This window comes from Dipodomys ordii, unplaced genomic scaffold, assembly GCF_000151885.1.
Source record: "Dipodomys ordii isolate 6190 unplaced genomic scaffold, Dord_2.0 Scaffold58, whole genome shotgun sequence".
In the NCBI taxonomy this organism is placed as follows: domain Eukaryota; kingdom Metazoa; phylum Chordata; class Mammalia; order Rodentia; family Heteromyidae; genus Dipodomys; species Dipodomys ordii.
Genome location: NW_012267274.1, coordinates 7,618,437 through 7,632,241, shown reverse-complemented (window position 1 = coordinate 7,632,241; position 13,805 = coordinate 7,618,437). Strand labels below are relative to the sequence as shown.

General features: G+C 41.1%; 1 protein-coding gene across 1 annotated transcript in view; it reads right to left on the bottom strand.

Annotated features, from left to right (window-relative positions):
* The window catches only part of Ate1 (arginyltransferase 1), a 97,961-nt gene extending 85,934 nt beyond the window's left edge, over positions 1–12,027 (bottom strand). Inside the window, exons 1-5 of the mRNA XM_013021900.1 lie at positions 11,878–12,027; positions 8,668–8,730; positions 5,976–6,079; positions 1,654–1,908; positions 630–652 (exon numbers count right to left, since the gene is read on the bottom strand). Coding sequence (XP_012877354.1) covers positions 630–652; positions 1,654–1,908; positions 5,976–6,079; positions 8,668–8,730; positions 11,878–11,939 — 507 coding nt within the window. The 5' untranslated portion in view covers positions 11,940–12,027. The remainder of the gene's footprint in view (positions 1–629; positions 653–1,653; positions 1,909–5,975; positions 6,080–8,667; positions 8,731–11,877) is intronic.
* Between the last annotated feature and the right edge of the window lie 1,778 nt (positions 12,028–13,805).

Here is a 13,805-nt window from a genome sequence, read left to right as displayed (position 1 = left end):
AGGAAGGGAGGAAAGGAAGGGAAGGAAGGGAGGGAAGGAAGGGAAGGAAGGGAGGGAAGGAAGGGAGGGAAGGGAGGAAGGAAAAGTCTCCAAGATTCCTACAGTTTAAGACAGTCTCCAAGTACTAATGAGAGATATCCTTAGGGAAACAAACTGCAAAAAGTCGTGTTTTCCTTTGTTTTTGTCTTCTGTGATAGTGTCTATATAGATCAGACTGTCTTAGAACTTGCCATCCTCTTGTCTCAGCCTCTAGAATACTAAGATTATAGGCTGTAGTTACTAATAATCTCTCCTTGGATCATTTTCTTAACAGATAACAAATAATTCAAAAATTATCAAAACCTCAGTTTACAAAAAAATATTTTGAAAAAGTCACAATCATAAGGGGTGTGTATGTGTGTCCCATTTAATGTTGAATATTTTTATGCCTAAGCCTTTGGTAACTAAGAGTATAGGAAAAAACTTTATTAAAGAAATTAAGCATTAAATTCTCAGAACATTAAACTAAAAATTATAATTACACTTAAAAGTTAATGAAAAATTAAGGAGTTTCACAGTGTCTATATTTTGGACAAAATATCAATTATTATTAATACTCTCACACTACCATATAATAATGCTTATCATACCTTTTCAGTAACAAGATCAAATCCTCAAACCTAAAAGTCTATAAGGTAGTAAAATGAAACTCTTACAATATTTGTATTTTGGGAAAGTAAGACTAATATTCCAAGTGTTTTATAAGTGGTAGGTGCGTGCGTGCGTGCGTGCGTGCGTGTGTGTGTGTACATACATGTGCCTGTACTGGTGCTTAAACTCAGGGACTGTGTACTGTCCCTTAGCTTTTTCCAATCAAGGCTAGCACTCTACCACTTGAGCCACAACTTTAGTTCAACTTTTTGATGGTTAACAAGTCTCACAGATTTTCCTACCTTAGCTGGCTTTGAACCTCACCACTCAAATCTAAGCACCCTGAGTAGATAAGGCTATAGGCATAATCCATCAGTGCTTAGCTTTGCATAGTAGTTTTTTTGTTGTTATTGGTCATAGGGTTTGAACTCTGGGCCTGGGTGCTGTCCCTGAGCTCTTCAGCTCAAGGCAAACACTCCCACTGGAGCCACAGTGCCACTTCCAGTTTACTGGTGGTTAATTGGAGATAAGAGTCTCATGGACTTTCCTGACAGCTCACACCTGTAAATCCTAGCTATTCAGGAAGCTGAGATCTAAGGATCGAGGTTCAAAGCCAGCCCAAGCAGGAAAGTTCCTTAGACTCTTATCTGCAATAAACTACCAGAAAACTGGAAGTGGCACTGTGGCTCAAGTGGTAGAGCGTTCACCTTGAGCTGAAGAGCTCAGAGACAATGCCCAGGCCCAGAGTTCAAGCCCTGGGACCAACAAAAAGACATAATCAAAGACAGGTCTGGTGTACCTGCCTACACTCCCAGCACTCAGGACGATTGTGAGTTCAAAGTCATCCTGGAATACATAGTAAGACTATCTAAATTCCTAATAGTAAGTTATATAAGGCCAAAATCAGTGCTACAGATTTCATAGACAGGTCTATCTTCAGGCAGACAGCAGAGCCCAGGAATTATAATGAATCACACTAAAAGAACAGACACTAATATAACATTAATAACAAATGTTTCTTACCTGGCTTAGGAACTACATGAACTTTAATTGAATGTGACGGCTCACCAGAGCCCAACTTCTCTTCTATAGCTTGTGAATTAATTAATTCCTTAGAGTCTTCTTTCTTTGAAGTTTTTTCTTTCTTCTTCTCTTCACTCTCTAGGCTTTCTTTTAGATCATCACCAAGTGTTTTAAGATCACACTTTATATCCAATTTATTTATTAATGCAAAGTCACCTGTAACAGCATCCTCCATTGCAGAATCCATGGGCTCATCTACAAAGCAGAATCAAAAAAGCCCATCAGCCAGGTCATTTGACCCAGTCCAGAGAAGCAGAGTGCCCCTATTGTCCATGGTGGCAGGGACAGCTGGGTGTCCACCAAACCCACTCTCTTGCTTCCAAAGCACAAAGCTACAGAAGAGCTGTGGCACCCTGGCAAGAGAATGGGTTATCAGTCCCTATGCATGTTGGGAAGACGCTCCCCACAATGGAAGATAACACACGTAACATGTCTACTAGTTTTTCACTTTTTTAAGGAAAAATTCAAACCTAGGATTTCACCCTTTCCCCTCCCCACTGTCTAGAATATGAAAAACCAAAGCCATCTTTACACATCAAAATTGAGGGGAGTCCCAGAATGGCTTTTGAGCACAGTAGGGCAACTCGGGACCCATACAAGACTGTTATGCAAGGAAGGAATACACCACTATCACTGATCAGTCACTAGATTTCCATGTTTTCCTCATATCTATTTAGGATGTTACAACATCAGTCTAGTGAATTAAGCTTCAGATTCAAAGAACTCAGAGGCCCACAAGTCAAAAATGATCCAAATGTAAAATCTAAGTTAAAACAGTCAACCATCAATTTACAAATGAACTGCATCCTCAAATGTTATCTGCACACCCTGAAAACATTACAGGACAGAATAGGAAAAACTCTAGGGCTCCTTGGCACAGGCTGAAATTTTCTTAATAAAGACTTTGAAATAAAACAAATCAAAGAAAGGTTGGACAAATGGGATTGCATGAAAGTATAGAGCTTCTGCATGGCAAACGATATAGCTAGCAAGATCAATAGAAAGCCCACAGACTGGGAGAAGATCTTCACTAGCCATACAATGGACAAGGGTCTCATATCTAATTAGAACTCAAAAAACTAAATCTCCCAACAACAAATCCTCAAAGAAACAACTGCTAAAGACTTAAAGAGAAACTTCTCTGCCGGGAGCCGGTGGCTCACGCCTGTAATCCTAGCTACTCAGGAGGCTGAGATCTGAGGATCACGGTTCAAAGCCAGCCCAGGCAGAAAAGTCCGAGAGACTCTGATCTCCAATAAAAAACACTAGAAGACTCGAAGTGGAGCTGTGGCTCAAGAGGTAGAGCACTTGCCTTGAGCTAAAGAACACAGGGACAGTGCCCAGGCACAGAGTTCAAGCCCCACAACCGACAAAAAAAAAAAAAAGAGAGAGACAGACTTCTCTGAAGAGAAAGTAAGAATGGCCAATAAACACATGAAGAAATGCTCTCTAGCCATAAAAGAAATGCAAATCAGAACAACATTGAGATTCCACCTCACTCCAGTTAGAATGGCTATAATCAAGATATCTAATTATAACACATGCTGGAGGGGATGTGGCCAAAAGGGACCACTACTGCATTGTTGGTGGGAATGTAAACTTGTTCAACCACTTTGGAAAGCAGTATAGAGGTTCCTCAAAAGCCTCCACATAGAGCTCCCCTATGACCCAGCAATACTACTTTTGGGCATTTAACCCGAATGATCACAAACAAGGCTATTCTAAAGCTACCAGCACAACTACGTTTATCACAGCATTATTTACCATAGCCAAGATACAGAACCAATGCAGATGCCCCTCAGTAGATGAATGGATCAAGAAAATGTGGTATATATACACAATGGAATTCTATGCCTCCACAGAAAGAATGACATTTCCCCATTTGTTAGGAAATGAAAAGACTTGGAAAAATTATATTAAGTAAGCCAGGCCCAAAAAAAATAGGTCCCATGGTTTCCCTTATTTGCAATAACTATAGCCTGGCGCCGGTGGCTCATGCCTGTAATCCTAGCTACTCAGGAGGCTGAGATATGAGAATCCCGGTTCAAAGCCAGCCAGGGCAGGAAAGTCCATGAGACTCTTATCTCCAATAAACCTCTAGAAAACCAGAAGTGGTGCTGTAGCTCAAGCGGCGGAGCGCCCACCTTGAGCTGAAGAACTGAGGGATAGTGCTCAAGCCCAGTGTTCAAGTCCCACGACTGACAAAAAAAAAACTATATATGTCTAGGTCAAGCAGAAAAGGTCAAAAGCTATGTACATCTGGCTATATAAGATGATGTTAAGTGAAATGAAGCCCAAGACAGGGACACAAGTGGTTTTTTCTTTCCTGCTATTGTTTTTAACATATTTATAATGTACTATGTGTTTTTTTGTTTCTTTGGTATGTTCTTCCCCGACAGTAATAACCCCCGTTTTCACTGTATTTCATGTCAGTGCCCTGCATCTTGTATATACATTTTTTTTTTTTTTTTTGTCGGTCATGGGGCTTGAACTCTGGGCCTGGGCGCTGTCCCTCAGCTCTTCAGTTCAAGGTGAGCGCTCTACCACTTGAGCTACAGCACCACTTCTGGTTTTCTGGTGGTTTATTTGAGATAGGAGTCTCACAGTCTGTCCTGCCCGGGCTGGCTTTGAACCGCGATCCTCAGATCTCAGCCTCCTGAGTAGCTAGGATTACAGGCGTGAGCCACCAGCACCCGGCTTTGTATATACATTTTTATAATTTGGGGAGGGGAAGGGAAATAACAAAATGCTTGGGCTGGGAAGGTGGCTCAGTGGTAGAGCACTTGCCTTGCATGCCTGAGGCCCTGGGTTTGATTCCTCAGCACCACATAAGCAAAAAGGAAAAAGCCGGAAGTGGCGCTGTGGCTCAAGTGGTAGAGCGCTAGCCTTGAGCTGAAGAGCTGAGGGACAGCGCCCAGGCACTGAGTTTAGGCCCCACGACAGGAACCAAAAAAAAAAAAAAACCAAAATGCTTTAACAAGGATATAGGTTGACCCATTGTAACAATGAGACATTCAAGACACTATGTTGAAAACAAACTTTACAACTTGGCGGGGTGGGGGGTGGGAAAGGAGTTGGGGAGGTGGGGAAGGAAGGGATGCTAGGGGAAAAAACAAAGGAGGATGTAACAATGCTGGATAGAAAATGTACTCATTACCTTACTCATATAACTGTAACCCCTCTGGTACAGTATTTTTACAATAAAAAACATAAAAATGTTATCTGCACATTAATTTTCAACTTTGCAACATGATTGCTAGACACCAAAAAACTGTATATTGACAGCAAACAAAATCAACTAAACCTACAAAACTATGTACATATAATAATCAAAACTGCACCAAAATTCTGTGATTTCCAATTCTGTAACTGGAAATAAACCTCTAAAGCTACGTATTTTGACCTCTTCATTGCCTCCAGCTTGGCCAAGTGTTTTCCAAGTTGTCCTGAATCTTAGGCCATTAAGGGCTTCCATGCACTGTACATTAAGGTGAAGAATTTACCTGCCTTGCAAGGCACGGTACCTACCTCCAAGTACATAAAGCAGTGATTGGGACACGGAATATATTCAAACATTACTTGTGAGATGAGTCAATGAGCAAAGGCTAAGGCAGGAGGTCCCCAAGGTCAGGTGTTTCCTATGACTAGCACTCCCAATTCTTACACTCATATTTAAGGTACTAGTTATAGAAAAACTTTAAAAAAAAACACAAATACTAATCTGGAAAAGCAAAATATCTAGAAACAAAAGTTAATTAAATGCTACTATTTATCTTTAGGAAAGTCATTCATAATTCAAGATTCATCAGGTAACTGAGAAACACAGGTTCCGACAATATAATGTACTGAAATAATGCACATGCATACACAGAAACCCTAATACCGATAGCATTCATGGGGCTTGTTCAATCCTGTAGACCTTGCACCTAAGCATTGCTTTCTCCAGAGATGAGAGGATTTTCTAGTTAGCTCATAGGGACATTGCTAGAAGCAAGTAAGATGAGTTATTAAGCTATTTGGAAAACAAAAATTTCAACACCATGCAAGAAACCCCAAATACTATCCAAGGCACACAGAATGTCTTGGCAGGTATTCTCTGTACCCAACTTGGGTGCCTGGAGAAAGCAATGGCAGTGCTAGTAGTACCGCAGCACCAAGTACAGGATGGCAGTAACCCCTTTGTCTACGTTAAGTGGTGTAAAAGTGATACCCTTGGAAAGAGAAGTTAAAGTAAACAGATTTTAGAGGTGGTCTCATCTTACCCTCACAATTTCCTTTGGAAACCTCCCCTTTCACCAGAAACTTCAACATTTTTTTCAAAACTTTCTTGTGAGATTTTGATGGCTGGAACTCCAAAGGATGGCACCTAGAAAAGCATAACAATAATTTTTTAAGTGAATTAAAGCTTTGAAAAAGATCAGTTCTGGGTAGAATCTAGCACATGGAGGCAATCTCACACTTGGGATTTTTAATGTAGCCTCTACTCTGACTCAAACTCTCAATAAACATACAGTTGAGGGAGAAAGCAAAAGACAGCAAGACAGGCACGCACACACACACACACACGCACGCGCGCGCGCACACACACACACACATGAGGGATATTTGTACATCCATATTCACTGCTACACTATCCTATGATAGCCAAGTTATGGAAACAGCCCAGATGCCCTTCAATAAGTGAGAGGGTCAAAATATATGATACATATAAACAATGGAATTTTATTCATCCATGAGAAAGAATAATAATGTCATTTTCAAGAAAATAAGATGGACCAGTCATGTTAAGTAAGCTAACTGCATATGTGGAGGCTAGATCTAAAATATAACTGAATGTGATACCATATCAGACTAAAGAAGGATACTCTTAGGGGAGGAACCTAAAGGTCTAACTATGAAATGTTAAAATGAACTTTTAAAATAATACGTAAGCCGGGCACTGGTGGCTCACGCCTGTAATCCTAGCTACTCAGGAGGCTGAGATCTGAGGATCTCGGTTCAAAGCCAGCCCGGGCAGGAGAGACCGTGAGACTCCTATCTCCAATAAACCACCAGAAAACTGGAAGTGGCGCTGTAGCTCAAGTGGTAGAGTGCTCACCTTGAGCTGAAGAGCTGAGGGACAGCGCCCAGGCCCAGAGTTCAAGCCCCACGGCCGACAAAAAAAAAAAAATAATAATATGTATCAGACTGGTGCTGGTAGCTCACACCTGTAATCCTAGCTACTTGGGAGACTGAGATCTGAGGATCACAGGTCAAAGCTATCATGAGCAGAAAAGTCCCTAAGACTCATCTCCAATAAACTACTCAGAAAAAGATAGAAGTGGTGCTGTGGCTTAAGTGGTAGAATGCTAGCCTTAAGCAAAAGCTCAGGGACAGCACCCAGGCCCTGAGTTCAAGCTCTAGAATTGGCAAAAAAAAAAAAAGAAAGAAAAAGAAAAAACTATCAAAATGTGCTCTAGAAAATGAAAGTGAGTTTTTTTGTTATAGGTGATTGTAGTGGTGATGTTTTTGCTTTGGGGTTTTTTTTTTGCCGGGGGGGGGGGGGGGGGGGGGGGGGGGGGAGACTTTTTTAGGGGAATAGTGAAAGTGTATAGAAAGGGAGGGAGAAGGTAAACAAATGCAGTCATGCTATTCAGTATACACTATGTGAAAAATGATCTATGTAACTTATGGCCATGGATGGAAGGAGGAAACTGGAGGAAAGCTAAGGAAGGGATGATATTGTCCATAAAAAGAAATGTACTCATTACCTGACTTATGAAATGGTAACCCTCTGTACAACACTTTAATAGTAACATTTTTTTATTGTAAAAATACTGTACAGAGGGGTTACATGGGCAAGATAATGAGTACATTTTTTATCAAGCATTGTAGCCTCCTCCTTTGTTTCCCCTTCCCATCCTCCCCCCCCGCCCCCCACCCAATAGTAACATTTTTAAGGCAACTGATTTATCTAGTTTATATACACTGAAAATGAAAATGAATACACTCAAAATGTTGTTTTTTTATTTTCATTTTTTTTGTTGGTTGTAGGGCTTGAATTCAGGGCATGAGTGCTATACCTGAGCTTCTTTGTGCTCAAAGCTAAAATAAAGTATTTTACCACTTGAGTCATAGCACCACTCCCAGTTTTTGAGTGGTTAATTGGAGATAAGGAGTCTCACACAGACTTTTCTGCCCAGGCTGGCTTTGGACAGCAATCCTCAGATCTCAGTCTCCTGAGTAGCTAGGATTACAGGTGTGAGCCACTAGCGCCCAGCTTTATTTTTCACATTTGCTCCAGGGAGGGAGAACCTTAAATCAAAGGAGAGAAAATTCTTCTCTTTTAAAGTGGAATGAATGAATACAAAGACAACCCCCAAGATTATCCAAGTCAAGCAAATAGACTGTTTTAACTTAAGTCTTACATTAATAGCCGGGCGCCAGTGGCTCACGCCTGTAATCCTAGCTACTCAGGAGGCTGAGATCTGAGGATCGCGGTTCAAAGCCGGGCAGGAAAGTCCATGAGATTCTTATCTCCAATAAACCACTAGAAAACAGGAAGTGGCACTGTGGCTCAAGCGATAGAGCACTTGCCTTGAGCTGAAGATTGCAGGGACAGTGCCCAAGCCCAGAGTTCAAGCCCCACAACCGACAAAAAAATGCATTTTAAATATGTGACAGATTAGGTTTAAAAACTCCCACCACTATAGGATCCTGTTGTAGATTATAAGCACTACAAGCAACACATTAAAATGTGGAAAGGTCCTTTGCTAAGTACTATAAGCATTTCCCAGCATTCACTGACTAGACAGCCAAATAGGACAAAAAGGTACTTTTCATATCATATTTGTATTAAGACCAATTGAAAATTATTAGGAGCTACTAACAACATTTTCAAAGCAGAATTTTCATCTTAAAATCATACAACATCTTCACAGTATAGATTTCCTTTGTATTAATTAGGAACCTTACCTTATTGTGTACTGAGGACAGCATGTTTGATTCATGACAGGTTTGTACACATACTTCCCACTTCTAAAATTACAAAAATAACTTGTTAATATTTTACATACTCTATCTGTACCTAAACAGATTCTCATAGAGAACCACTAAATTAAGGGCAAAAATCTAACCAACAGTATAATACATATTTAGATTTAAATGCTCCTTATAACCTAAATAACCTTGCAAACAAGTATACCAAAGACCAGACAAAGCCTTTTCTTCCTGAAACCTTGAGAAAGGTAGGCTAAGTCAGAGCTCTGTTAACGTCTCACCTGCCAACAACACACCAAACAGTAGAAAACTGCCCATGCCACTGGAGGACTGATGATGAATGCTGCTGGAGTGACAGCCACACTGGAAGCTCACGTGTGCCAGTACAAAGTACCACAAAACTAGCATGAGTGTTGTATGAAAGGAGAGGTTAGTACTCCCCTTGACCAGGATGGAAGCGGCCCTTGGGCCTGATAACATGCATACTGTTAAGGGATTGTCACCCACTTCCTGGCTTCTAACCACCATTTTTGCATTGTTTCCCCCATTTGTAATAACTAGAATACGTCTATGATATTCTTAATGGGGAACAATAGCTAAGTGCATAGGACCATCTATAATAAAAGTGTATCAACATGAACTCCAGGAATTGGAAACAAGAGGTTCTTATTATGCCCTATTTGCAGTTTGTTTTTTCTGTTTTAGTTTTCTGTATCCTTTGTCTTGTATATAAGTTTATCTGATCCATGAAAGGAAAGGAAATCACAGAAACAGCAAGACAAAGGATGAACTAATGCAACCGTGATACCCACTAGACACTACATTGGAAAAGAACTATAACAACTTAGGGGCAGGAGGGTAGGAGGCTACAAGTAAGCAGGAGAAAATGAGGGAGAGGGTAACAGTGTTTAAAAAGAAATGTAAGCCAGGCACCAGTGGCTCACACTTATCTCCAATAAACTGCTCAGAAAATCGGGAGTGGCGCTGTGGCTCAAGTGGTAGAGCAGTAGCCTTGAGCTGAAAAGCTCAGGGGCAGCGTCCAGGCCCAGAGTTCAATACCAACCTCCCCCCCCCCCCGCAAAAGCCTGGCGCTGGTGGCTCACACATATAATCCTAGCTACTAGTCAGGAAGCTGAGATCTGAGGATCACCAGTCAAAGCCAGCCTGGGCAGGAAAGTCTGTGAGATTCCTATTTCCAATTAACCACCAGAAAACTGTAAGTAGCGCTGTGGCTCAAGTGGTAGAGCACTGACCTTGAGCTGAAGAGCTAAAGGACAGCACCTAGGCCCAGAGTTCAAGCCCCAGGACTGAAAAAAACTGTACTCATTACCTGACTGTAACCCCCCTTTCTCCTCACCTTGACAATAAAAATATTAAATTAAAAAAAAAACTAGCATGATTCTTTCTAGGTACTCCAGATCCTGGCTAATGGTAGACATTCAGTTTTCAGGCCAGAACCTGACAGTTATTTTAGACTATTTCCTCCGATTACCCTCTATTTCCTCTCATGGGATTTCTATATGTGAACTGCATCTTTAATTACTGCCACTAAGCCACTAGTCCCAGCCTTTCATGTCCTGATATGCCTCCATGGTCACCAGCCAGTCTTCATCTAAAAATATCCTTTTCCATCTCACTTTTATAAAATCCTTCAGTAGCTGCTCCTTAATTTTAAGAAAAGGGACACAGGGTTGGGAAAGTGGCTCAGTGGTAGAACGCTTGCCTTACATGCATGAGACCCTGGGTTCAATTCCTCAGCACCACATAAGCAAAAAGAAAAATAAGCCAGAAGTGGCGCTATGGCTCAAGTGGTAAAAAAAAAAAAAAAATGGGATACAAAATCACTGGATACAAAGCACTTCCATATCTGACTTACATCTATTTACCTTTTGAGTCTCACTATTAAGTTTAAAGAACACTGTAACATTTTAATTGCTAGATGCAATCCCACGTATTTTAGAGAATATTGGCTCTGAGTATTTTATGTTGCTAGTATTTACATAAGGCAAAAAGTCCTCCACATAAAATCAACAAACTATTAAAATGTGAAACAAAGAAAACCTAATAAAAATGTAGTAAGCAGGTAACATTGAAGAATTTTATTAATATTGTAATATATAACAAGGTACTGCGGACATGTCTCAAAGTACACATGTTGAGCACTTGACTACTTGATGAACATGCTAGTTAGTGTTAGAGTCAGCTATGAAAAGACATCTAGGCTCCACTGCCAACACCACAATGAAACAAAAGCAACAAAAAAGCAAAAATAGATTGATTTCTCTCTAAGAGATACAGACTTATTACAGGTTTATCTGAAATAATAAGGAAATACAGATTAGTCAAAAAAGATGAAAATCAAATACTATAAAATTTTCTGTAAAGTACTCTGGGAATGAGGGAATGTACAGAGACTAAATGAAGTAAGAGTGGCAGAATTTTAAATACTGGAAGATTAATGACAGAACACAAGGTTCCTCACAATGTACTCTCCTGTGTGTTTTAAATTTTTCCTGATAAAATTTCCCAAGAACAAAATCATCATGCAACAGAATAAATATTTTCTCTGTTTTCTATGGTTGTTCTTTTCTCTTTTGAATGGTTTGAGATTTTTTTTAAAAACCCTACATAGTCCAGGCTGGCCTCAAACTTTCAATCCTCCTGACTCATCCTCTCAAGTGTTAGGATTGCAGGATTATGCTACCACATGGAAACAATGAGCATTTTCTTTTCTTTTTTGTCAGTCGTGGAGCTTGAACTCTGGGCCTGGGAGCTGTCCCTCAGCTTTTCAGCTCAAAGCAAGTGCTCTACCACTAGAGCCACAGTGGCCACTTCCAGCTTTTTCTGTGTATGTGGTGCAAGGAATCGAACGCAGGGCCTCATTCATGGAAGACAAGCACTCTACCACTGAGCCACATTTCCAGCCCAAAATGAGCATTTTCTTAAACTTCTTCCCAATACAAGAAAATATTTTAGAGTGAATGATAGAAAGGGTGACAATGATCAAGATGAACTGTATACATAAACTGACATGTTGAATTAAAACCCCTTTGCGTAACTATTTAAACAAGAGTTAATGTTAAAGAACAAATTTTAATGAGAATATTTTAAAGGCAAACCCTACTTTTCAATGATAAGAACAACCTGAGGAATAGCAGAAAGTATATTTGCTATGAAGAGCCTTACCTTCTCCATCCTCGATCTATAAGATCTTGATAATCCCGTACTGTCATAGAATGTGCCCACATGCCTAAATAAATAAATGCTATGTTAATTACAACAGACTTACTTTTTTATAGTTCACAATATTATTTTAAATAGGCTAAAATTCTACAGCACTCACATTGGGGAAATGAAAATTTGTATATATTCACATTTGTTAGTTTGACATAATATACAACATAAATAAAAGATTTATCTTAAAACCAAGTACACCAAAGTGATTACAATTAGGGATTAGTCAATAACCTTTCTGGTTTCATAAATCTGGATCCTTCCTAGAATCAAACTGTGTCATACTGTACAACTTTAATAACATCCCCCAAGAGTTAATACACTAGTCTCTTCAAAATTAGAAAGCCACTTTTTTTTAGTGCACATTTGTTCCAAAACTCTATATGCTTATATACACAGCAGACTTGAACATTAGAACAGGACAAATATACAAATACACAGAAATACTCCAAAGTGAAAACACTGAAAGTAACTGCGAACCCTATTATGGGCAGAAATAAATACCCAGTACACAGCAGGCAGACACTGACACCCACAAGTAATTCGATGAGCCTCAATCCCATTCTCTGTAAGATGGGAAAAGGAATGCTCACCTACCCAACAGATTGGCACCCTATGATAAAGATTAAAATTGAAATGACAGAAATTTATATTTTCTGTAGATGAAAAGATGGAATGCAGGTATCTTCAAAACTTGAAACAGGACATTTAGGTTAACCAATTTTCTCTTACTAAAACTATTGGAAAAAATAATAACTGCTTCACACATGTAATCCTAGCTACTCAGGAGCCTGAGATGAAAGTGGTTCAAAGCCAGTCCAAGCAGGAAACTCTTATTGCCTATAAACCTACCCCACCTCACCCCCAAAGAAGCCTGAAATGGAGCTATGGCTCAAGTGACACAGCCCAGGCCTTGACAACAAAATTTCAGAGACAGCGACCAGGCCCTGAGTTCAAGCCCCAAGGCTGGCAGGAAAAAGGAAAAGGGAGAGAGAATGAGAACTCAGGCCCTACTAAACTATTTCAGACATGTTTTAATATAACATTAATCAAATAGATACTAGGGTCACAAGAAAATTTCTGTCACTCTAGGCCAATCACTAGTTGAAGGTGCTTCTCCAGGGTCTCTCTCTGTACAGTAACGTCATTTGCATCCTGTTACCGGTTAGACCTACCCTGGGAGCCACTTTTCTGATTGTGAAACTGTAATCGTAATTGACAGTCCCTATTTTCCCAGCGGGGGTACTTGAACTCAGGGCGCCTCCAGCTCACCCTAGTCTTTTTCCCTAGAGGGTGGTGATATAACACTTTTGCCATCACAACCACTTCCGGCCTCTTGCGATCGACGGGAGATAAGAATTACCACGCTGGCTCCCACCCGGGATTCCCAGAGCTCAACCTTCTGAAACAGCCCGGGGCTGCTATCCTCGCAACCCACCACCTCCCGCCAGATCTGCACTGCGGACGACTGCCCAGGGCCGAGGCCCACAGCGGCACCTAATTAAAAAGGACACACCGCAGGCGACAAAAACCACCTTCCGCTCATAATCCTTCCATCAAAAAATAATAACAATAAACGCACGCCGCACTATCCCTCTGTCGCCAGGGTCACCCCGTTTCCCACAGTGCCACACCGGCCAGGTTAAAGGAACAGACGCGGCCTCCCAGCTCCGCCAGGGAAAGACGAGGGGACGTTAGCAGGACGTTTTGTTTACAAGCGACAGGCCGGCCGGGACGGGAGGAAGCACCGCACCGCCCACCGGCGGGCTGCCGCGGCGGACAGGCTAAGGCAATCACACACCAGCCAATCGGGGCCACCGGGGCTCCCCCGGGCTGGGGCTGCGGCCCGCGACCCGGGGTCAGCGGGTGCCCGTCCGGTC